This window comes from Hemiscyllium ocellatum, chromosome 20, assembly GCF_020745735.1.
Source record: "Hemiscyllium ocellatum isolate sHemOce1 chromosome 20, sHemOce1.pat.X.cur, whole genome shotgun sequence".
In the NCBI taxonomy this organism is placed as follows: Eukaryota; Metazoa; Chordata; class Chondrichthyes; order Orectolobiformes; family Hemiscylliidae; genus Hemiscyllium; species Hemiscyllium ocellatum.
This window is the reverse complement of record NC_083420.1, coordinates 40,254,182-40,277,971: the sequence shown is the minus strand read 5'-3', so window position 1 is coordinate 40,277,971 and position 23,790 is coordinate 40,254,182. Positions and strand designations below refer to the sequence as shown.

Genomic DNA, 23,790 nt, shown 5'->3' with positions numbered 1-23,790 from the left:
GAGGGAGTATGGAAAAAAATCACCAGGATGTTGCCTGAGATGGTGCATTTTAACTCTGGGCAGAGTCTCAATAGGCTGAGATTATTTCCCTAAGAGCAGAGAAGGCTGATGGGGGACCTCATTGAGGTGTATAATGCTCTGAGGGGCATAGACAGAGTAGAAACATTTCTCCTTTGTGTAGGCTTGATTTCTGGAGGCAGAGATTTAAGGTATGGAACAGGAGGTTTGAAGCAGATTTGAGGAAACAGATTTTCGCCTGAAGAGTTATGGATATCTGGAACTCACTGCTTATGAGGTGGTAGAGGCTGGAACTATCAAGATATTAAAGAACTATTTAAATGAATACTTGAACCCCATAGCATACGGGTCTATAGGCTAATGCCTGTTAATGGGATTAGAAGAGAATGATGATTGATCACTGGTGTGGACATGATGGGCTGAAGGCCTCTTTCCGTGCTGTATGACTCCAAGAGGCTGCCATTTTCTTTTTAAACAAAAGAATATCAAAGTTTATTACACAAAAAAGGACTATTCATAGTATAGAACAACTTGGAAAGATTTAATAGAAAGCAAAAAGGATAAATTCTATTCTTCCTGCTGCAATACATGAATACACAATTTTAGTGATGTATCCTATTCTTCACTATAAAATGTCTTACTCCTCTGACGAGAATAACAAACAGTGTCCTTTCAATGAATTTCTTCACATTCACCAGATATGATTCTCTCTGAACCCGTTCTCTGAGACACACAAGCATAGGCTAACTCCTGACTTTTCCCGCTGAAATCCAAGGAGAAACATCCAGGGCTTTTTCCAGTTAGTTCCACTAATTTTAGCCTGTCACAAATATTTTTTTCTAAACTGCACTTGCTTGTGGTCTGTCTCCATTAGTCACTATCTGGAGTGTAAACATGATGTGGAGGTGCCAGTGTTGGACTGGAGTGTACAAAGTTAAAAACCACACAGCACCAGGTTATAGTCCAATAGGTTTATTTGGAAGCACTAGCTTTTGAAGTGCTGCTTCTTCATCAGGTGGATTGTAAAAGGTCTGTTTAGTAAACACCTTAATTCTCTCATCAGCTAGCTTATCTAGTCATTTAACTGAAAACCACAACTTCTTGGAATTTCTGTTTTGACCCACTTTATGAGTTTCTGCCTCTTTTAAAATAAAACACTTCCATAGAACTGAAAATTACCTCTTTCGTAATTCAAGTTCCCAAATAATAATACTTTAAAAACATTCATCACAAGAAACAAGAGATTTACAAGTGTTCAAGATTGTGTCAAACTATGCATATATAAACAACCGAAGTAGCTGGAAGGAATCCACTACAGGAAAAGAAACACATATATGATGATATATGATGGAAAGAAAGTCAGGCCATTCGATCTATCTTATAATCTGTTGTGTCTTTTTAATTAAAAAGGTAATAATCCATTCAGGTGTTCAACAGCGCTTATCTACTTAAATAAGATTCATTCAACATTTCAATATTCTGCGTTTTTTATTTGCAAAAAAAAATTTAGAGGTTTATGTACATCTTGAACTTCTCACAGACCAAATACATCAACTCCATCTTTGTAGAGTCAGTGGCAATGACAGATATATAACGTGTGAGAAACCTAGATTATTTTACTCCCTTTCTGGCTCAATCATTGCCTTAATACAGCAGGTTTGATGCTTGTTTGCTGAGTTATTCAATAAGGAAAAAAATAAACACTAGGCATCTTCAATTGGGAAAGGAACATATAGTTGATATTTCCATTTCATCACTGGTTAGTGATGTCATGTTGAAGTAGCACACGCTTCGGTGCAAAGTGAGGACAGATGAATAGCATTTAGCTTCCCCATCACTGTTGAATTAAATACTGATCCTCGTGGATGTGAAAAGATTTGGGGCAAAATATTTAATTTCAAAGAATGTATTTCAATAGCAATCAAATATTATTTCCTAAAATTAAGCACTCAATATTAATAAAATCACCAAGGTTTACTGTTACTGTGAACTTTTCACATGGATTTCTAAATCAATCATACTTCATAAAAGCCTCTGGCAATACTCTTCCCGCTCATGGTCACTCTATGCCTTAGTAATTACCTTACTTGCTGTTAGCAGGTTTTACAGGGGCTGGGATTTTGATGGGGCTGATTTTGGGGGGGTGGGGGGTGGTGGTGGTGTTCCCAATGGCTGGCGACATGCAGGAAACTCCCACCAGTTCTGTGGGTGAGGCCTGGTGGAAGTAAAGGTGCTTCAGGCAGGTAATTGACTGCCGGTAGGATTTCTCCAGGATTCAGGTATCCAGCAATGGAAGCCAGCAGCTTCTCACACTCCCAGTGACAGGAGTGACAGCTGATGGCACAACACAAATCCGAGGCCCAAGGCCCACACCTGTAAGTGACAGAGTTAATTCCAGAATCACCTGTAAATTGCGTGGAGTTTATGGATAACCGGTGTCATTGGGCCCATTAATGAGCTGAATTAATGACTTGTGCCGGTTGGCTGGAACTCCTGTCAGCCCTCCTGCCCTCCCACTTAATTGGGTTGGGTGGTGTGTGTGGCATTTTTCCTGTCAGAATTAACTTGGTCCAGTCACTATAGCTTTCACTGTAATGTATGAATAAGAAAGGCCAGGGTAAATTTGCTTCATTCCATTAGAGAGAAAATTGAATAGACATAAGTTTGTTTCTTTATATGATGGACTGCACCAAGTATATCTTGATAGATGTTTTTTGGTTGAAGAGCTGTATGAGCAACAGGGTGCCCTGATTTGTGCAGGGAATTTTAGCAAGTACAGCATGGTAGCAATACAGCTCAGCAGTTAAATACTTGCGTTGTAAGAACTGGTGAGAAGAGTTCCATCATTTCTTAATCATGTCCTTCACTCTGAAGTCCCTCCATCTGAGAAACAGGCATCTGCCTAGCTCCCTGCATGAAAAGAAATCTCCCTCAAGGCTGTGTTGGTATCAGCAGCTGTGGAGTTCACGCTCTGCTCAATCCCCTTTCAAGCTGCCAGACGATGAGTGAAGGAGAACACATTAATTAAAACTACACAACTAAAGCAAAAACAACTGCTCAGAAAACATATTAAGCAAACCCCCCACCGCAAATTTAACTAAGTGGTGAATTGGTGTCTAATTGACACTATCCTAAAACAACATAACAATGAATTAAAAATGGATGTCTTCAATCACAAAAATGCAAGCTGTTTTCCTGGTGCGCTAAGCACATGTTTGGCGACTGAAGAGGTCAAGGGTGATGGCACTGAGAAATGCTGGGATGCTGTTCTGATGGTGCAGGTGAAGGTTGATCAGCTCAGTGAGGGAATTTGAGAAATCTGTCTCCAGAAGCTGCATTTTTGCTCCCAGGCTGTTGGCGGCCTGCAGGGAAATGAGGAATGAAACATACATCAATCACCAGCACAGTGAACATATTGGTTAGTTTAAAATAGTTCATTTTGATGTTTCTTTACTTATCTTTCTTAAGTCCCTCTTGTACGCTGTACACCAATCCTAAAATTATGTTTAGAAGGCATGCAACATGAAATTCGGTGTTTCTGTTAATAGTAGGTTCTAGGTCAAGCAAAACTTCAGGTTACGTGGTCACCAGTCCAGGCTTGTGGCTTATATTTGACAAGAGGTTCATGACCATCAAATCCACAAGTGTGCCCAAAATTGAAAATCACTTATATGACAGGACTGTTAATACCACTCTACCTAAGTAATTCAAATTTAAAAAAAAATGGATTTAGCTTTGATATTGATCGGTACTGATGAATTGATTGGTGGGAGTGAAGTTACTTCTGGTCATGTCTCTTTCATGTTATTTCCGAGAACTGTCAAGCTGTTCCTGCAATAATAAACATGTGGAGACATAGCTGCGTCATGACAACCACTAGCTGTCAAAGCTTTCAACCTTGAGGAAATGCATGGAACCAAGGGATGCAGATTGACCCAATTTCACTGGGGATGAATGAGGTTGATACCTGTTCCTTTCTGCATGCATCCACTAAGGGAACAACTCAGGTGGGAACATGACACGTGGGAGCAATTATGATTTCTTGCTTGGAGCTCCGAAGTGTTCTGTGCTAGCCAGCTCTTTGTGCTGTACTGTTCTATGTTCTATTACAGCAAAGGAAGAAGCAAACTCACAGGTTTACAGGGAAACACTGCTCCCTAGTTCTGGATGACCCACAAGAAGAAGCAGTCTTCTGACATCACTTTAAGACATTCAGGATCTATACACCAAATCAAATATCCCTCACTAATCTAAACCCCAGTGGAAACAATTCCAGCTTGTCAAACTTAATCTTGTAGGAAAACCTACTCATTTCAGGTATCAATCTCATAAATGTCCTTTGAACCACTTTCAATGCATTTGCATTCTTCTTTAGTTAAGGAGATCAAAGCTGTCTGCAGTGTACAATATTTGGTCTCACCAATACCATGTACGACTGAAGCATAACATTCTTACTTTTATAAAAAATAGCGTCCCGTTCACCTCTTGATTTTGTGCTGGAACTTCATACTAACCTTTGTGAATTCATACATTAGATCACCTAAATCCCTTGCACTTTGAAATTTTACAGTCATTCTCCATTTAAATAAAACTTTGCTATTCCTGCCAAAGTGAACAACTTCATGTCTTATCACATTATTCTCCATTTGCCAGATGTTTGACCACTTAACTGATTGATATCTGACTGGAACCCCTTCTGTGCTGTTCACAAAATACTTTCCTACCTATCTTGGTGCCTTCACCTCCTTCATCTCAGTCTTTGATGTAAATTGAAACAAGTTGAGGCACCAACATAGACCACTGCAGGACTGCACTTGACATATCCTGCCAATCAGTCAAAGACACATTTATGTATTCTTTGCTTTCTGCCAGCCAGCCAGTTAATTTGTCATCCATGCTAAAATGTTACCCCCTGTATTTTGTGCTTTTACTTTCCGTAATAACTTTTGATGTGCCACCATATTGAATGTCTCTGGAAATGTTTCCCTCTAGTTTACATTCACTTTCTCTTTTCTCCTTCTTTTGCAGTTTCTTGGTCATCTTTCCAAGAGTCTAATTTGCTGCCATGCCTCAGGATTATTGCTTTTCTGGCAACATTACCAGCCACCAAAAATCATAGAATACTTACAGCAGGCCATTTGGCCCATCAAGTCCATACTGACTCCTTTGACCTAAAGCAATCTTTATTTATTAACCATTGTTGATAATATTTTTTCTGATTGTGTGATTTAAAAATATATAAATTTTGTTATAGATCAAGCAATACTTCTTTCGGTATTGATCATTACCTCTCTACTATCAAATCTTTAAGTGCATTTGTCCAATATATCATATAAATATGGCTCTTATGATTTAATCATTTTTTATGCTCAAATTGAAGATTTTAGCCTCAGCATGAATTATACCACTTTCAAACTTAATGCAAAATTATATCATATTATGGTCATTATTCCCTAAAAAGGTTAACAGCAAAGTTATCAATTTACCCTTTTCAATGGCCTACTCCTAAATAGCTAAAGCCTTGTTGGTTCTTCAACATTAGTCTCCAGAAACCCATCTTATACACACTCACGAATTCACCCTCCACAGCATTAGTGTTGATTAGGTTTACCCAGTCATGCAAAATCATCCATTATGATTGTATAATCGTGTTACATGCATCTCTAATTTCCTGATTTGTACTGTGCCCAAAATTACCATTGATGTTTGGTGACCTGTCAACAAAAATATTTGTCGCCCTTTATTGCTTCTTAGCTCTGCCCAAACTGATTCTACATCTTGATCTTTTGATCTAAGATCTTTTTCACTGATGTGCTGTTCTCAACTCTTAAGAGTGTTACTCCCTCCTGTCCTTTCTGACTATCCTTACTAAAGTAACATTGAATATTCAATTCCTAGTCTTGATTACGCTGTAATCACACTGGAATAACAAGTGTCATACCCATTGCCATTTTCTCCAGCTTCAAATCATCCAATATGTTGCAAATGTTGTATATATTCAGATGTAATGCTTTCAATCTTGTCTTTTCAACATTATTCTGCATTAGGATCCGATATAATGTTTGCCTTTACCTTGTCAGTCTTATAATTTCACTTACTACTTTCCTGCTTTCTGTTAGGAGTTTACTTCATTCAATCTGAGCTCCCTCTCAGGTACGCATCCCCTTGCTAATCTAGCTTAAACTCTTTCCAACAGCAAAATCAAAGGATGTCAGTCCAGAGTCTACTACGATACAATCTGTCTGTCTTGTACTATCCATCACAGAACCCAATGACCTAGAGACCTGATATCCTCTCTTCGACACCAGTTTTCCTGCCATGTATTCAATCACTCAGTTGTTTTCTATTCCTATGCTCATTTGCACTGGAGTACTCCGAGATTACTGCTTTTGAGGTCCTGCTTTTTAATCTCTTTCTGATCCTAAGATCTGCTTTCAGGACCTCACCTCTTTCTAATCTGTCACTGGTACCAATGTGAACCACAACCTCTGGCTGTTTGCCTAGCCCAAAAAGAATGTCCTGTGTACTCTCTGTTATATATTACTCTGGAATTACATCGACAGCCACAGAAAAGCCTGTTTCTCTAACAGAATTCCATATCACTATTCCTCTTCAGCTGTGCAGCTCATGGTGCCACGCACTTGGTTCTGGCTCCTCTGAACAATAACAGCCCTCACCAATTTCCAAATTGGAAAACTAGACACCAATGAGATTATCTCAGGGATCTCCTGCAATTGTGCCTGCTTCTCAAAGAGTGCTTAACCATTCACATTCTGCCTGTAAATCTATAACCTGCAGTGCGACCACTTCTCTAAACGTGCTATCCATGTAAATCTCTTTTTTGTGAATATACTATTGTGACTCCAGCTAAAGCTGAAGTTTTGAAACCTGTGCCACTTTCTGCAAATATACTTGTCTGGAAACATGGAGTAAGTGAGGTCTGCAGATCCTGGAGATCAGAGTCAAGAATGTGTTGATGAAAAAAACACAGCAGGTCAGGCAGCATCCGAGAAGCAGGAGAATCAATGTTTCTCCTGAAGGGCTCAGGCCTGAAACATTGATTCTATGGCTCCTCAGATGCTGCCTGACCTGCTGTGCTTTTCCAGCAACACACTCTTGACACTGGATACATGGTGTGTCCATGACTTCCCGCGTGCCACAGGATGCCCATTCTGTGCAGCTGAGTTGCCCTGCCAGAATTTAACTTTGTGAACTAGTTATTATCAGTAGACCAATTTGCTGTTTGTCATTAATCAACTTCTTCCTCCGCACCAAAGTAAACACTAGAAGATATAAGAGGTCGAAAATTAAAGAAACATCTCCTCCTCCCAACACTTTCACTCCCAAACTCCCAGCTTCTCAGTGCACTGCACTCAGATCCTGTATTTATACTATCTGAAACTCAGAAATGTTAGGTCTGCTGCAAGATACAAAAACTACATCGAATTAGGTAGCTAACTAATTATAGCTGCTCTCCAGTAGACAGCCCATCTATGTTAGGCTGGAAGAAACTTAAGCTCCACTTAAATAATACATTTCAATTAAAGCAGCATGGTGGCTCAGTAGTTAGCACCACTGCCTCACAGTGTCAGGGTTCAATTCCACCTTCGGTTGACTGTCTCTGTGGAGTTTCACATTCTCCCTGTGTCTGCATGAGTTTCCTCCGGTTTCCCCCACAGTCCAATAATATGCAGGTCAGGTGGATTGGCCGTGCTAAATTGCCCATAGTGTTCAGGGCTATGTAGTTTGGGTGGATTAGCCATAGGAAATACAGGGAGAGGGTAGGAGTTGGATGGGATGCTTTTCAGTGAGTCTGTGTGGATTCGATGGGCCAAATGGCTTGCTTTCATACTGTAAAGATTCAATGAAGTGCTAAATGCAGACTACACTTGCTTTATAGAAAGAGAGATTGATCTGTAAGAGTCCCTCGTTCACCAGCTTCTGACTCAGTTCCAGCTGTAGTCCTGGGAACGCAGTATTGGAGTCTTGAAAAGGGTCTATCAGCCTCAAATTCCTCTTTAGTCCCTGTTTATTACTAGTTGTCTGTCCTTTGATGCTTAGTTGGGTATAATCGGGAGAGGGGATGACCGTGCTTATTGTGCAGATGTTCAAATCTAATTCACACTAAGACAGAGGTGGACTTGGGGTATGGATAATAGTATGGAGTTATATAGCACCTTTATGTTTTCATGATGTCTCAGTGTCACAGCCTGTGAATTACTTTTGGAATACAATCATACATGAAAAGACTCAAAAGCCAATTTACACACAGCAAGATTCCATAATTAATCAGAGAATCCGTCTTTTTCATTGACGTTGCTTAAAGACACCAGAAGAGATATCTGCTTTTTGAATGATGTCATGGAACCTTTCAGATCAGATAAACAGGACCTCATTTTAACTCATCCAATCTACAGCAGCGTTCCTCTGAAGTGTCAGCCTAAATTACATGCTCTCAATTCAGGGACAAAATACTGTCACTTAATGTGATCTTTGTTTTGCAGTTGACGCAAAATCATTGATAATCTTAATAACTAAAGTCTGCACATTGTGACAACCAAATGTGGAAAATTGCCTTTTATTTCATGAGCAGACTTCGGATAATCTCATTTATATTTTATACATTTCTAGTGAGTCCACTCAACGAAAGGACAATCCTATTCAAAACCTATTTAGCAATCCTTGTTTTGTTTGTGCTGAGTCAAAATGTACAAATATATTGTTGGTCATTTCTTGAGAGAATAAAGCTATCTTCAAACCACAGTCCTGTGTCATATTGTTGAAAATAATTCAGAACCCTACTTGAGCAGGGTGTAGTTGAACAAAGATAAAGGAGTAGATTTTCCTTTTGAACTTTTTTTGTTCAAATATTATACAAAAGGAACAGTAATCTACTCCTAACACTATTCACCTGCCTGTCTCAGCTTGCTTTAAAGACTTGAATGTTAAGCTAAACCCTAGAGACTTACTCCGGTTTCTCTCTGCCATATCAATCTAAAATAGAGCAGCACTGGAACAGTGATGAAGGATATTAAACACTCACATCCACAAGTCTCCTTGGTGGTAAGATGAGCTGGTATTAACAATGTAACACTCTGGAGAGAGCTGAGGCTTATAGGTAGAACAGAACCGTAATAAATAAAACTAGTTTTGACTTGAGGAAACCAAAACTGGGGGACGTAAATGTGACAGTGATTATTATTTCCAATAGGAAATTCAGGAGAAACCTCTTTATCTAGAGAGTGATTAGAATATGGAACTCTCAACCACAAAGACTAGCTGAGGTGTACATCATAGATGCATTTAAAATGAACCTGAATAAATAAAAGGAAGAAAGGAATGGAATAGATGGGTTATACTAGATGGACTGAACTCCAGCTTCAAAGCTGTCATTCTATCAACAATGGAATACATGTGATTTAAAGTGATGAGAGAGTTTGAGTGAATATTGGGAAACTGCACAGAAATAAGAAACTGGAATCTGTATTAGGGCAACATTTGCTTCTCTAACGGCCATGTAGCACCAAATATGAAAGATACTAAGTGAACAGTCTTAGGGTGATGAGTGCAGAAATTTCAAAAGTTTTGTTTTCAGAATATAGTACTCATTGTCCCCTCTATTTAATTCTGCACCTCGCAACCTGGATGCATTAGTTCTGCAATTTGCCCACACTGAGTTACATACTTCTGCGCTGCCACAAGTGAAAGTAGGGAGAAGCATCAGACAAGTATATCCTGGAATGCAGCTGATTTTATTGCATATGGTTAACACTTCTCTGTTCAAAACCTCACCAACATCTCTTTCCGCCGACCTATTGTCGGGTATTCTGGAGACTTAGGTTAAAGGGAACTGACCAGGGTTGATTTAAAATGACTGGTAGGGTTCAAGCAAGCAGGAAATAGACCACCCTGCCAAAAGGCACTGGTGTTGCTCTTAACTATAACTTGCACAGCTCAGCTAATGGTTACTTTGTGTCTGAGATCATGACCACCCAGTTCCAACAAAAAGTCATGGATCTTAAACATTAGCTTTACTGCTGCCTGGTTTGCTGTCTATTGAAAGCACTTTGGTTTTTTAAATATTTGTTCATGGTATTTAAGCATCTCTTTTCAGTCTGCATCCTCAGAAATGCTTCTACTCTCCTCTTCCGCTCCAGGAATATTTATGCCTAATTTATTCCTGGTAGTGCCTCTGCTTTCCTGCTCAGGCCCTGAGCCAGTAAATACTCCTGATACATCTTTGCCTTGATGTTCCACTTTGTCTAGTCTTTGGTGCTGAATCAGATTCATACCCTGTGGCCCAGCCCATGACCTGGACTGCCAGCAAATAATGCAAGGAAGATTGAATAACACTCCATATGTTTTCATTTGTGGTATTCTGAAAACATGAATAAACCCAGAAATCGCTCATACTAAGACCTCTTCTTCCTATCTTGAACTGTAATGAAACACAAGAACATCTCATGCAACCCTGTCTTCTGTTTTCTTATCTGAAGGCTAAATAATGGCAAAAAACACACTAAAGTCATGTTTCTTTTGCAAAGGGGGAGTAGAAATCTTTAAAGGATTCTTGCCACATTGTTGTTGTAGCAGTTTTTATCCCAGTAGTAATTGTTAACTGATTACAGTAAATACAACCGTATTAGTGTTTTTAATTATTTATCACCTTCGTTTTACAACTTTTTATGATTAATTAGGTGCCAATAGTGGATAATGAAAATCCCAATCCTGTTTTGCAGTAGATGGTGGAAGAGGGAACAGAAACACCTTTTTCCAAATAGCTCCATTCATCAGACTTCAAGTACGTCAATACCACAGTGACATCAAGCAAGATCGTTCATTCTAGAAATAACACACTCTTCAGCTGGTAGAGTGAGAGTGTAATCCTCTCCTTTGAAATAACTTACATTACAGTGTGGTGGTGTGACCCACAGCAAACATGTGGTTCACCCACTGACAGCTGCATCGTGGGAGTGGCTGGGGCTCGGACAGGCACCAGAGCAGGACTGTGGCCAGGCAGCTGGTGAGTCCAGATGGCAATCAGTGGCGAGACGGCAGCACTGAGGCACAGGGATTGAGAGATTGAGCTCAGCATTGAAGAGAGAGAGAGAGAGAGAGAGGACGATGGTTGGTGGCAGTGTGAGTGTGGAGATCAAGAGATCAAGCCTCTCATGGGGAAAGCGCAGCGTGGACCAACTGCAGGCCCATGGCTAAAGAAGGACTGTAATTTGGAACTTCTAACTTCCTTATTCACTACTTTACACTGAGAACTATTATGCTGAACTTGTAACTTAATTTTTTTTCTCTACTTTTTACCTAAGATTTTATACCTAAGCTGGCACTGTGAATGGCAACATTGTAAACTTTTCACTACTCTCCTGCATCCCTGTACTTAAGTACCTGTGACAATAAAATTTAATTCTAACTCTCTTAGGGTGGACATCATTATACAGCATCAAAGATATGTGTCTAATGTTAGATCATAACCCAATTCTCCAGGAATGCGAAAGGTAGCAGTGCAGTGTACTTCTGCAACATCTTTCAGAACCTCAGAATATTTTCATGTGCAATCCCTGTGGCATACATCACATTTGTTCTCAGAAGGACTGAACAAGCAATGGGATAAATGACCAGGCCATATGTCTAAATGTTTGTCAGTGATAAATACTGGCTAGGATACTTGTTAGAAAACCTCTTTACTTCTTCAAAACAGAGTAATGGGATCTCCCTGACAAAGGAGGCAGGGCTTTGTTTTAACCCCTCATCTGGAAGATTGCACCTCTGAAGTGCATCACTCAGTTCTGCACTGAAAGAGTCAGTTTAGATTTTGTGCTCAAGTTTCTCAAATGAGGCTTGAACCTACAACAGTCTGACTATGGCAAGAGCACTCGCAGAGACCCATGCCGAACACATTAGAAAGGAACTGTGGTCACCAGGCATATAGACTATTAGGTTTTCTGAAGTGATAAACATTTGAAATGACTGACACAGCTGCCTTGTTCCAGAATGGAACAAAGTCTGTACTGTTTGCTGTTGAGGTGCTGAAATAGTGATATTCTAGCAAAATATTGTGGATGGAAAAGAATTATAGATAGTTCTTCCAAACATCAAGTATGAGGGTCTGAGTTTCCTCCGATAGTGCTGGGAGATTCAACAATGAGATGAATAAATGCAAAAGCTCCTGATGTAAGTCAATGTAGTGCGGCCTATTTACTTTCTAACCCTGCTATTGGTCTGCAAGGTTTATGAAATAAGTGCACTAGTGCCTACAGGTGGCTTGTTGCAGTCACAATTATCCATTATGAACTGCAGTCTTACTGCAATATAGGAGCTAATGAAATGTTTTAGTTACCCGGGTTCATTTCCCACCTCAGGCAACCGACTGTGTGGTGTTTGCACATTCTCCCCATGTCTGCGTGGGTTTCCTCCGGGTGCTCCGGTTTCCTCTCACAGTCCAAAGATGTGAGGGTCAGGTGAATTGGCCATGCTAAATTGCCCGTAGTGTTAGGTAAGGGGTAAATGTAGGGGTGTGGGTGGGTTGTACTTCGGCGGGTCAGTGTGGACTTGTTGGGCTGAAGGGCCTGTTTCCACACTGTAAGTAATCTAATCTAATCTAATCTAATCTATGCTGCTATTGATTTTGGCTTCACTTGGTTACTTTTGGTCAAGTCTTTCTAAAACAGTAATGAAGCAACAGCAAGAGCGAAGTCACAATTGGACCCTTATGTTCCAACCTGTGTTAGCAAGAGAGAATGATTGAATTGACCATATGGGGAGGATGCTGAGCAGCTTGTGGAAACAAAATGAAAGAAAAAGAGAACAAACCAAGGAGTAATAAATTGACTGGAGAATATGAAAAAAAATTGATTAGAATATAAATTCAATTCCACACATGTTGGGAGTAATTTTACTCTGGGTGATGGTGTAAACTGACAATATTAAGTGAGCCATTCATTACATATTTAGCCCATTTAAAGTAAGTGCACATGTACAATGGGCTACTAATGCAATGTTGCTTGGTTTTGACATGAAAGAATTATCTTTGAGACTGCCTGAACATGTAGAAGTATATCGGCAAGAACTGGGAGGAGAGGCAAGAAAAGTGGGACAAAACCAAAAGAAATCAACAATATTCTTCAACTAATTTTGGAACTAGGAGAAATGACAGTCAGATGACAGCTCTAGTGACAGGAAGCAGAGTTGGAATAAATGGATCTTTTTCAGAGAGGCAGGCAGCGGCAGCTGGGGTACTGCAGGGACTCCAGTTGTTCACAATATACATTAACAGTTTGGACGAAGGAATTGAATGCAATATTTCAAAATTTTCAGATGACACCAAGCTAGGTAGCAATGTGTGCTGTGAGGAGGATACCAAGAGGTGACTTGGACAGACTGGCTGAGTAGGCAAATATTTGGCAATGCAACATAATGTAGGTAAATGTAAGGTTATCCACTTTGGTGGCAAAAACATGAAGGCAGATTATCTGCTGAATGGTAGTAGTTTACGAAAAGGTGAGCTGCAATGAGACCTGCGTGTTATGGTGGAATAGTAACTGAAGGTTGGCATGCAGGTGCAGCAGGCATTGAGGAAAGCAAATGGCAAGCTGGCCTTCATTGCGAATGGATTTGAGTCTTGAAGGAAGGATATTTTGCTGCAAGGGCCTTGGTGTGGCCATATCTTGAGTACTGTGTGCAATTTTTGTCTCTAGTCTGAGGAAGGACATTTTTGTTATTGAGGGAGTCCAGCAAAGGTTTACGAGACTGCTTCCTGGGATAACATCTGAAGAAAGACTAGATCAATTGGGCATGTATTTGCTGGAATTTAGAAGAATGAAGTGGGATCTCATAGAAACATATAAAATCCTGATGGCACTAGTTAGGCTAGATGAGGGAGGAATGTTCTCGATCTTGGGGAAGTCCAAAGTAGGGGTCACAGTCTAAGAATAATGCATCAGCCATTCAGGACTGAAATGAGGAAGAATTCCTTCACTCAGAGAGTTGTGAACCTGTTGGGGCCAGTTCATTAGATATATTCAAGAGAGAGCTGAATGTCGCCCTTGTGGCTAAAGGAATCAAGAAGTATGAGGAGAGGCAGGAATGGGTTGGTGAGACTGCATGATCAGCCATGATCATATTGAATGGTGGTGCAGGCTTGAAGGGCCGAATGATCTATTCCTTCACCCATTTTCTATATTTCTTATACAAGATGACAAAAATCTAGTCCCAGGTATCTAAGTATAGACTTGCCCACTATCTGGAGTATAGAAAGTCAGCAGTAGTCTAAGCAGGTCCACCATCGTCGTCTCCAGGAACAACTGAGGATGGAGAATAGATATTGATCTTCTCAGTGACACCCTTATTCCAAGAGTGTATTAAATAAAAATTGTCCCCTTTGCTGGAGAAGACGATTAACCTCTTGTCAGATATCGATTATATTAGGCATGCCAAATAAATTATTCATCTCACCTTTCAGAAAATTAAATCAAATAAAAGGACACATACAAAATGTTAGATCAGTTATTTTCAGTAACATGCCTCATATGATTGCTATTAAATGCAAGTTAAATAACAGTAGGAACTCTGCCTCTTAGTCATTGATGGTGTTGAACTGGGAAGTTGTTGTTTTCAGTCACTAGTTGTGATGAGAGATATTTGATCACACGATCAGAGGTATTCTACTGGCTGCTGGGAAAAAGATTGATTATCCACCAAACTGATCAATGCAATCTTCATTCCATGACAACAAGGTTGACGATGACAAGGTCAGTTACGATGAGCAATATCAGAATGATTTGAAATCTGTCATGGGGTCAAACTGGGTTGTCTTCTGGCGCTATCATTCTTTGACATATTGTCTTCTTTACTGCTGCCATTTCATGACAGAACTGATTTGTTTTGCTCACCTGAGATCTATAAAGGTAGGGGCAAGTCTTCTTGAGAGAGTTGCTCGATGCTGAAAATTAGCATACCACAATGAGGAATACATTGAACAGCAAATGAACAGATGCTCTTATCCATGTAAAATGTTTAGTTTAACTATTAATATCAGGATGACAAATGTCATAGAATCCCTGCAGTATGGAAGCAAGCCATTCAGCCAATCAAGTCCACAGGAAACCTCTGACCAGCATCCCAGATGGACCCAGCAGTGCGCCTGCCCCCACCAACCTCCATCCCAATAACCCTGCATGAATACTACACTATGGCCAAAGCATCTAAATTGCACATCTTTGGACTGTAGGAGGAAAGAGGAGCACCTGGAGATTGCAGGCATGGGGAAAATGTGCAAACTTCACACAGTCACCCAAGGGTGGAATTGAACCTTGGTCCCTGGCTCTGTGAGACAGCAGTGCTAACCACTGAGCCACCATGCTGCCCTTTGTGGTCTGCTATCCTATACCATAACTGAGCAGCCCTCATGATGTAATGCTTTCAATTCTTGATAGCTATTATTGCATAATGTTTCAAGTTTGGGGGATGCTTCCTGCAACGTCTGCATAGGTTGGAGAAGCTGGGATTGCATTTCTCAGAGTGAGAGGAGATTTGACAGAGGTGTACAAGATTATGAGAAATCTCAGTAAGGTAGTCAAAGAAATGCTGTTCTCATTAGCTGATGTTACAATGCCTAAGGGACACATTTAAGGTTTTGACCAAGAAATGCAACAGATTTGAGAAGAATAACTACCTTACACAGCAAGTTGTATTGATGTGCAAATTGCTTCCTACAAGGGAGATCAAAACAGAGACAAAGATTGATTTCAAAAGAAAACTGGATAGATTCTTGAGGAAAATAAGCTTGCCAACTAAGGGAATAAAGCAAGGGGATGGGATTGATTTGATTGCTCTGCAAAAGCTTGCTATCAATGAGCCAAATGCCCTCCCATTCTGTGCTCTGATAACTCAAAGAAGGGCCACTCTCCCATGTGAAAGAGAGAGAGAGAGAGAGAGACAGACAGACAGACAGACAGACGACTGATGGTCATCGTGCCTTAAGAGATGGGAGAGACTGAAAAACAGAGCCCTTCATGGTAACTTAGGCTGGTGCAGGGATTGAACCCACAAAAGTTGGCATCACTCTGCACTGCGAACCAGCTGTCCAGCCAACTGAGCTAGCTGACCTTCCTACTACAGATACTGAAATTTTTAAAAACATCAGAAATATTCAGGTCAGGCAGCATCGATTGAGATGAAGGAACAGTTATCATTTCAGATTAAATGACTGATGAAATTTTGATGAATGAAAGCTTTTTCAGCTATAACTTGAACCATGATTCTATCTCTCTAATGATGTTTCCTGACTTGCTGAGTATCTGCAGCATATTCTGTTTTTTCAAGCAATTGTCTATTTGTTCTTGCATGAGGAGCTTTTTCATTTTTTACGTTAACTGCTCCTGAGGGAACTGAACAAAGCTTTAAAGGACTTAATAAGTTGAGGGCACCTTTTAGCTTTGAGAACTGTTGGAAAAATGATGATATTTGGTTGGCTGACTAGCTCTCATCCTTAGATCTATACAGGAGCACATATTCTGCACACAGACATGTGGGTGCACACGTGGATACACATCAAAGTATGTACTACCAAGAGCCTGTAAAGTCACTGCTGTTTTTTTCTGGAATCCAAGGAAATGTTAGACTGGCCATTGTACGGTTTCAGTCTGAGGGCAGAGCTTCAAGAATATTCCTGGAGCAAAAGCAATGTTGTGACAACCAGCAGCTTGTCTTCTCCATTCGATGAGACTTACAACCTGAACTGCCCCTGACACCAGCACAGCTAATAGCTCTGACACAAAGAATAATCTCAGTAGCAGGCACTTGGAATGTTTTGAAAATATATTTCTTAAAAACAAGATTGCATTTTTAACAAGTCTTCCCAACTGCAAATCAATGCTAATTGGAAGACTAAAAGCTAATTATTTATCTGATTACCACTTTGGTAGATTCTGATGTACACTATTTCATGAATTGGGTCTATTTTCCCTCCAGCCTGAACAAAAAAAATGTACAACATAATTCATAAAGTGTTGTGTAAGTATCAAAGAAGTTAATAATCTACCTTTTCAAAAACAATTGCAACAATACTTCTGACAACTGAGCCAGCTTTGCTTTCTGGCAGAATTCAGAACAGCTAATTACAATGTACAGAGGAATGGACTGAATTTGGTGGTGAAAACCACAACCATGCAGATTCAGGATAACTCAACACCATACCAGACAGTTGGATAAATAGAATGCACAGGAAAAATCCACTCCATACAATTCAATTAAACGACTTCAACTCAAGCTATAGCCTGTCATTTTATTCCTTCCTCCATCATGTGCTTACCTAGTTTCCTATTAAATGCATATATGCTATTTGCTTCAGTACTCCACATGTAGCATATTCTAACCATCCTTTGGATAAAAAACTTCTCCAGGTTATTACTGACCACATTTTGTTTATGGCCCCTGTTCTGAACTAATTTCGATTTGGTGCTTTTCCACATATTTTTGAGAAACAAAAATGAGTATTTTCATGGATTCAATTTGCTGCTAAGTGCGCATCCCCACACTCCCAAACTAACATCATTTTCAAGGAAAGGGCTTCACTGAATTTTTAAAAACAATCTATCAATGTTGTCCCTTGCCTTTTCGATCATTTCCTTGCAACTGAATGATTCATGAGTGCTGATCACTCTTGGTATCTTGCCTTAAGTGTTCCTTTTTTCATTTGCCAATATTGATGTGGCATGTGGGCAGAATTTTTGATCAAGAGTGGGTACATCATTGAGCTGTTCCGCCCTCACCTCATGTTGATTCAACAACATTTCCATTACAGGTGCCTGGACAACAACCAGGAACAGGAATCAAGGTGAAAGGACATGCCCTTGACTCTTTCTAACTGTAGTCACCTCAGCTAACTTCAGTGCCTCTCTGACTGCCTGAATGGGATCAGCTAAGTAAGCACATTGCCCATTGAAAGTTGGAGCATTCCTGATCTGCTTGGTTTATTTGGTCACTGGAATAGTAATTGAACTGTCAAAAAAATGTGCATTTAAAAAAATCTGACCTCATTGTTAAAGTTCATTTGCAGTAAGAGCTTTCTGTAGTAGTAGCATTTCAGAGTATTTGTTTTTTGCAATTTGGGAAAACAAATTTCAACAGAATAATCCTCATTCTTTAAATGCATGACCAATATTTCAAAAGAACCATTTTCATAATCATATTTGTTTATCAACATCCCCTTACTTTAAACAAATCTCAAATGACACAGTATCAATTAAATTATCAGCTAAAATGTAAATATTCTTCCTTGTTTCTAAATCACACCATGACCGTGCCCTCCTGATCTTTGTAATCTCTTCCAACCCTACAAATTCCCAAGATCTCAGTGCTCCTCTGTTCTGGTCTTTCGTGCATCACTTATTTTAATTGCTCCACCATTTTGTAATGGTGCTGGAGTCGTTAACTCTGTAAAACATTCTCCAGACCTTTAAGACTTTCCTTAAAATCGCACTCTGTGACCAGCTGTCAATGTTTCCTTCAGTGGTTTCATGTTAAATTTTATTTAATAATCGTACTCCTGTGAAGTGCCTTGGGATGCTTTAGAATGTGAAAAGGTGTAGATAAGTACAAGTTTTGTTGGGAATTTCAAGTCAGATTGAAGGAGCGTTCTCATGTTAAAATAAAAGCGTCTTTTTGATTTCAGAAGTTTATTCTCATACAGCAATGTAATCTAATGAAATTAGATAAAATGTGTACAGTAGAATGTATAGTAGAAAATGCTGATAGTGTGAGATAAGATTATGATGGAAGGAGATGATAGGGGATCATAAACATCAGCCTGGACCAAATGAACTGAAGGATCTACTTCTGCTCTAAAATGTTATATGATTTCTATAATCGTATAAAACGCCAGTAAGGCCTTGGGAAGAAAACTGCAGCCAACTCCACGCACCACTCTCGAGTAAGGATGTCAAAGCGTTAGCAAGTGTGGAATGGACTGACTACATTGGTATTAGGGATGACAAATTTCCACTTCACCTAAAGGTGAGAAAACCAGGTTGTTCTTGCAGCACAGAGCTTTTTATTCAAAGTTCTTAATAATTTTGAATAAGGAGAAACTACTTTCAGTAGCAGAGATGTGGGTAACTGAAGAAAACAGATGTAAAGTAATTTGAATCATTTACAAAAGAAAGGAAGAGATGAAGATTTTCACAGCCAGTTGGAATGAACTGAATGAAAAGGTCTTTGAAGCAGATTCAATCGTAACTTTTTAAATAGTGTGATTAAAGGTCTGAGAGGATAAAGAAGAGAGATAGAATTTCCATCAGCGGGGCGAGTCAAAAACATAAGGTATAGCCTTACGGTTAGAACTAGATTATTAAGGAGTTACTTTATGAAGCACTAGTTCATATAAAGGGGAGTGGAAATGTCAAACTCTCTCCCTCAAAATGCAGTTGAAACTAGGGTCTAAATCTTCATTTCTGTGTCAGGTTGTGGAAGTGGAGAAATTTCAAGATTTTCTTCATTTTTCTTGTGAAAAGGTTCCCCAAAAGCTGGATCTTCATTCTGGATAGGAGGGGGAGGGTTGCAAGATACATTCAGGCACAACATCCCTTTCCCCCAGATGAACTGATTGGCTTTGAAGCACTGAGGCAGGCTGGTTAAATAGCTTGCCTTGGTTCTCTGGGAAAGCATCCCAGTTATTTTTTCACATGCCGACATACACTCCAGGCCCATACATGCAAACTCACACCAATCCATAACTCTTCACCCATGTCTATTGGCCTTGTAGCCTTTAAGGAATCTTATGCTCACATTCAGTTCCCAATGAGCCCTCAACCTCTGTGCCAACTCATGCTTCCCACTCATTCCCAATAGCTTCTCAAGCCTTCCAAGTTTACTTCATGACCCAGCAACTTCAAAGCTTCCCCACACCCCCATGCCATCTCACGCCCCCAAATACACCCCCTGAGTTTTAATACCAATATTGTGCCAATTCATGAACCCCAAAGTACTCCATAGTCCTTTACAAGAGTTAAGGCAACCTTATGCCTACTTACACAAATTTGTGGCTTCCGCTAGCCTTTGCCTTTACACTCTCTATGCCAACTCACCCTGTATACAGCAGCAGAGCTCAGGAGCCATTGTGAAAATGAAACAAGATAATGTTCTAATGAGGAGGCATGGTTAGTAAGTTTGTGGATGGCACCAAAACTGGTGGCATAGTAGACAGTGAAGGTCACCTCTGTCCATCACTTTTGTGACCTCTTCAAAAAACCTCCGAGTTTGGTCAGGAATGACCTACCCTTCATGAATACATGCTGACTCTTCCTGATTAACAGATTTGTTTTGGTGTGGACGATGAGTTGCTCTATCCTTGATAGGATTTCCCCACTACGAGTAAAAACCAAAAGAACTGCAGATGCTGTAAATCAGAAACAAAAAGGAAGTTGCTGGAAAAGCTCAGCAGGTCTGGCAGCATCTATGAAGATAAATCTGAGTTAATGCTTCAGGTCCGGTGACCATTCCCCTGAACAGGTGAGCAGAGTGGGCAAAAAAGTGACAGATGAAATACATTGTAGGAAAGTGTGAGGTCATGCATGTTGATAGGATGAATAGTGGCATGGACTGTTTTCTAAATGGGGAGAAAATTCAGAAATCTTGAGTACAAAGGGACTTGGCAGTCCTAGTCCAGGATTCTGTTAAGGTAAACTTGCAGGTTAAGTCGGTAGTTACGAAGGCAAGTACAATGTCATTATTCATCATGAAAGGACTAGAATATAAAAGCAGCGATGTACTTCTGAAGCTTTTTAAGGTCTGGTCAGACTATATTTAGAGTATTGTGAGCAAGTTTGGGCCCCATACCCCTGGAGGGGTCCAGAGGAGGTTCATGAGAATGATCCCAGGAATGAAAGCCTTAACATATGAGGAATGTTTGAGGACTCTGGGACTATATGCGATGGAGTTTAGAAGGATGAATGAAAATCCGATTGAAACTTTCAGAATACTGAAAGACCTGGACAGAGTGAACGTTGGGAAGATGTTTCCATTGGCAGGAGAGAATGAGGACCTGAGCCACAGCCTTAGAGTAAAGAGAAGACCTTTTGGAACAGAGATAAGAAGAAGTTTCTTGAGCCAGAGTGTGGTGAATTTGTGGAAGTCATTGCTACAGGAGGCTGTGGAGGCCAAGTCATTGAGTATAGTTAAAACAGAGATAGATAAATTCTTGATTGTCAAGGGAAATCAAGGGTTACAGGGAGAAATGAGATTGAAAAACCTATCAGCCATGATTGAATGGCAGAGCAGATTCGATGGGCTGAATGGCCTAATTTCTGCTCCTATGTCTTATGGCCTTGTTGTCTAACTGATGGTAGCTAGGAAAATGTCAGTTTATCTGCAGAAGATAGGCTGGGGGGAGGGGGTAAGGAGTAAATGACTGATGCGGACAGAGGCAAGGGAGAGAGAAGATCAGTTGGGCAGACAATGGAGTGGATAATGATATGTTTATGAGGGTGAATAACTGTTAATGGAGAATGTTAGTGGCTAATAATAGGTAGTGTGTAATGGCAGGCTATGTGATAACATATTCTGGATCAGTGGTGCTGGAAGAGCACAGAAGTTCAGGCAGCATCCAACGAGCAGCGAAATCCTCGTTGGATGCTGCCTGAACTGCTGTGCTCTTCCAGCACCACTGATCCAGAATCTGGTTTCTAGCATCTGCAGTCATTGTTTTTACCTGTGTGATAACACACCACAGATGTTAGGCTAATCTGTAATTCCCTGGTTTCTCTGTCACTTTTCTTAAAAAGTGGAGTGAGTGACATAAGCAAATTTTCAATCCAGAGGTAGAACTCCTGAATCCAGGGAACTCTGAAAGGTTATGTTGAGGGCATCGGCAATGTACTCTTCTACCTCCTTTAACACATGAATGGAACCCATCGGGTCCTGGGGAATTGTCACTCTTCAGTACCATTAATTTCCCTATTATTGATGATTTATTTAAGTTAATTTTATTTGAACTCTGTTCCTGGTCCTCTGTTAATTTATTTGGGCTTCTAGCAAGCTATCCTCCTTTTCTGCTGTGAATACTGAAGCAAAATAATTGTTCAGCACATCTATCATGTCTCCATGGTCACTGACAGTTTCCCGCCTCTCAGCCTTCAGTAGCCAATAATACTTTAAACCAGATGACTTCCTATATACATAACTTTAAAATGACTTCTTATTGTCTTTTATGTGCATTGCAATTTTCATTTCATTATCTTTTTAGCTGCTCATACATACCACTTTGTGACCCGACATTGGTCTTTGTATTTGCCCCATTTTGTGGATCTGTACTGTTCTTTGCAATTTTACAAGTCTTTCCTTTGAATTTTATGTGGTCCCTTACCTGCTTAAATAAAAACAGCCGTGGATGTCTCTGAAATGAGTCCTTTCTTTTCAGGTGTACAAACTCTTCTGAACAGCATAAAACATTTCTTTGAACATCCTTTGAACATCCTCAGTTGTTTTACCTATTAGCAGATCATCCAGTTTACTGTGGATAGTCTTCTGCCTCATCCTATTAAAGTCTGCCTTACTTAAATCCAAAATTCTAAAATCTAATCTTCGCTTATCTGTTACAACACTACAAGAAACTCAATTATGTTATGATCATTATTTGACGAATGCTCACAAACAATTAGGTCACCAATTATATCAGGCTCATTGCTAATTCCAATATTGCTTGACCCTTTGTCAAATCAATGACACCTTGCCAGAGGAATCTATCACAGAGTCATAGAGATGTACAGCATGGAAACAGACCTTCGGTCCAACTCGTCCATGCCGACCAGATATCCCAACCCAATCTAGTCCGATCTGCCAGCACCCAGCCCATATCCCTCCAAACCCTTCCTATTCATATACCCATCCAAATGCCTCTTAAATGTTGCAATTGTACCAGCCTGTACCACTTCCTCTGGCAGGTCATTCCATACACGTACCACCTTCTGTGTGAAAAGGTTGCCCCATAGATCTCTTTTATATCTTTCCCCTCTCACCCTAAATCTATGCCCTCTAGTTCTGGACTCCCTGACCCCAGGGCAAAGACTTTGTCCATTTACCCTATCCATGCCCCTCATAATTTTGTATACCTCTATAAGGTCACCCCTCAGCCTCTGACACTCCAGGGAAAACAGCCCCAGCCTGTTCAAATAGCTCAAATCCTCCAAATCTGGCCACATCCTTGTTAGTCTTTTCTGAACCCTTTCAAGTTTCACAACATCTTTCTAATAGGAAGGAGACCAGAATTGCATGCAATATTCCAACAGTGGCCTAACCAATGTCCTGTACAGCCACAGCATGACCTCCCAACTCCTGTACTCAATACTCTGACAAATAAAAGAAAGCATACCAAATGCCTTCTTCACTATCCTATCTACCTGCGACTCCACTTTCAAGGAGCTATGAACCTGCACTGCAAGGTCACTTTGTTCAGCAACACTCCCTAGGACCTTACCATTAAGTGTATAAGTCCTGCTAAGCTTTACTTTCCCAAAATGCAGCATCCTGCATTTATCTGCCTGGACACAGAAATTGCCTAACGAAAATCTAAATATCTAACTCAGCCTTGAATAAATTGAATGACATGTTGGTTGAAAGATAAATATTGACCAAGATACTAAGGGCATTTGCTCCTCTACAGTTCTAAAGATGTACAGCACAGAAACAGACCTTTTGGTAACACTTGTCCATGCCGACCAAATGTCCTAAATTAATCTAGTCCTATTTGCCACAACTTGGCCTACA

General features: G+C 40.1%; 1 protein-coding gene across 4 annotated transcripts in view; it reads right to left on the bottom strand.

Annotated features, from left to right (window-relative positions):
* Window positions 1-1,487: 1,487 nt before the first annotated feature.
* Window positions 1,488-23,790, bottom strand: part of mad1l1 (mitotic arrest deficient 1 like 1) — an 897,160-nt gene continuing 874,857 nt past the window's right edge. For all 4 annotated transcript variants that reach the window (XM_060840293.1, XM_060840292.1, XM_060840294.1 and 1 more), the window contains exon 18: window positions 1,488-3,380. In XM_060840293.1, the coding sequence (XP_060696276.1) occupies window positions 3,222-3,380 (159 nt within the window). In that variant the 3' untranslated portion in view covers window positions 1,488-3,221. The remainder of the gene's footprint in view (window positions 3,381-23,790) is intronic.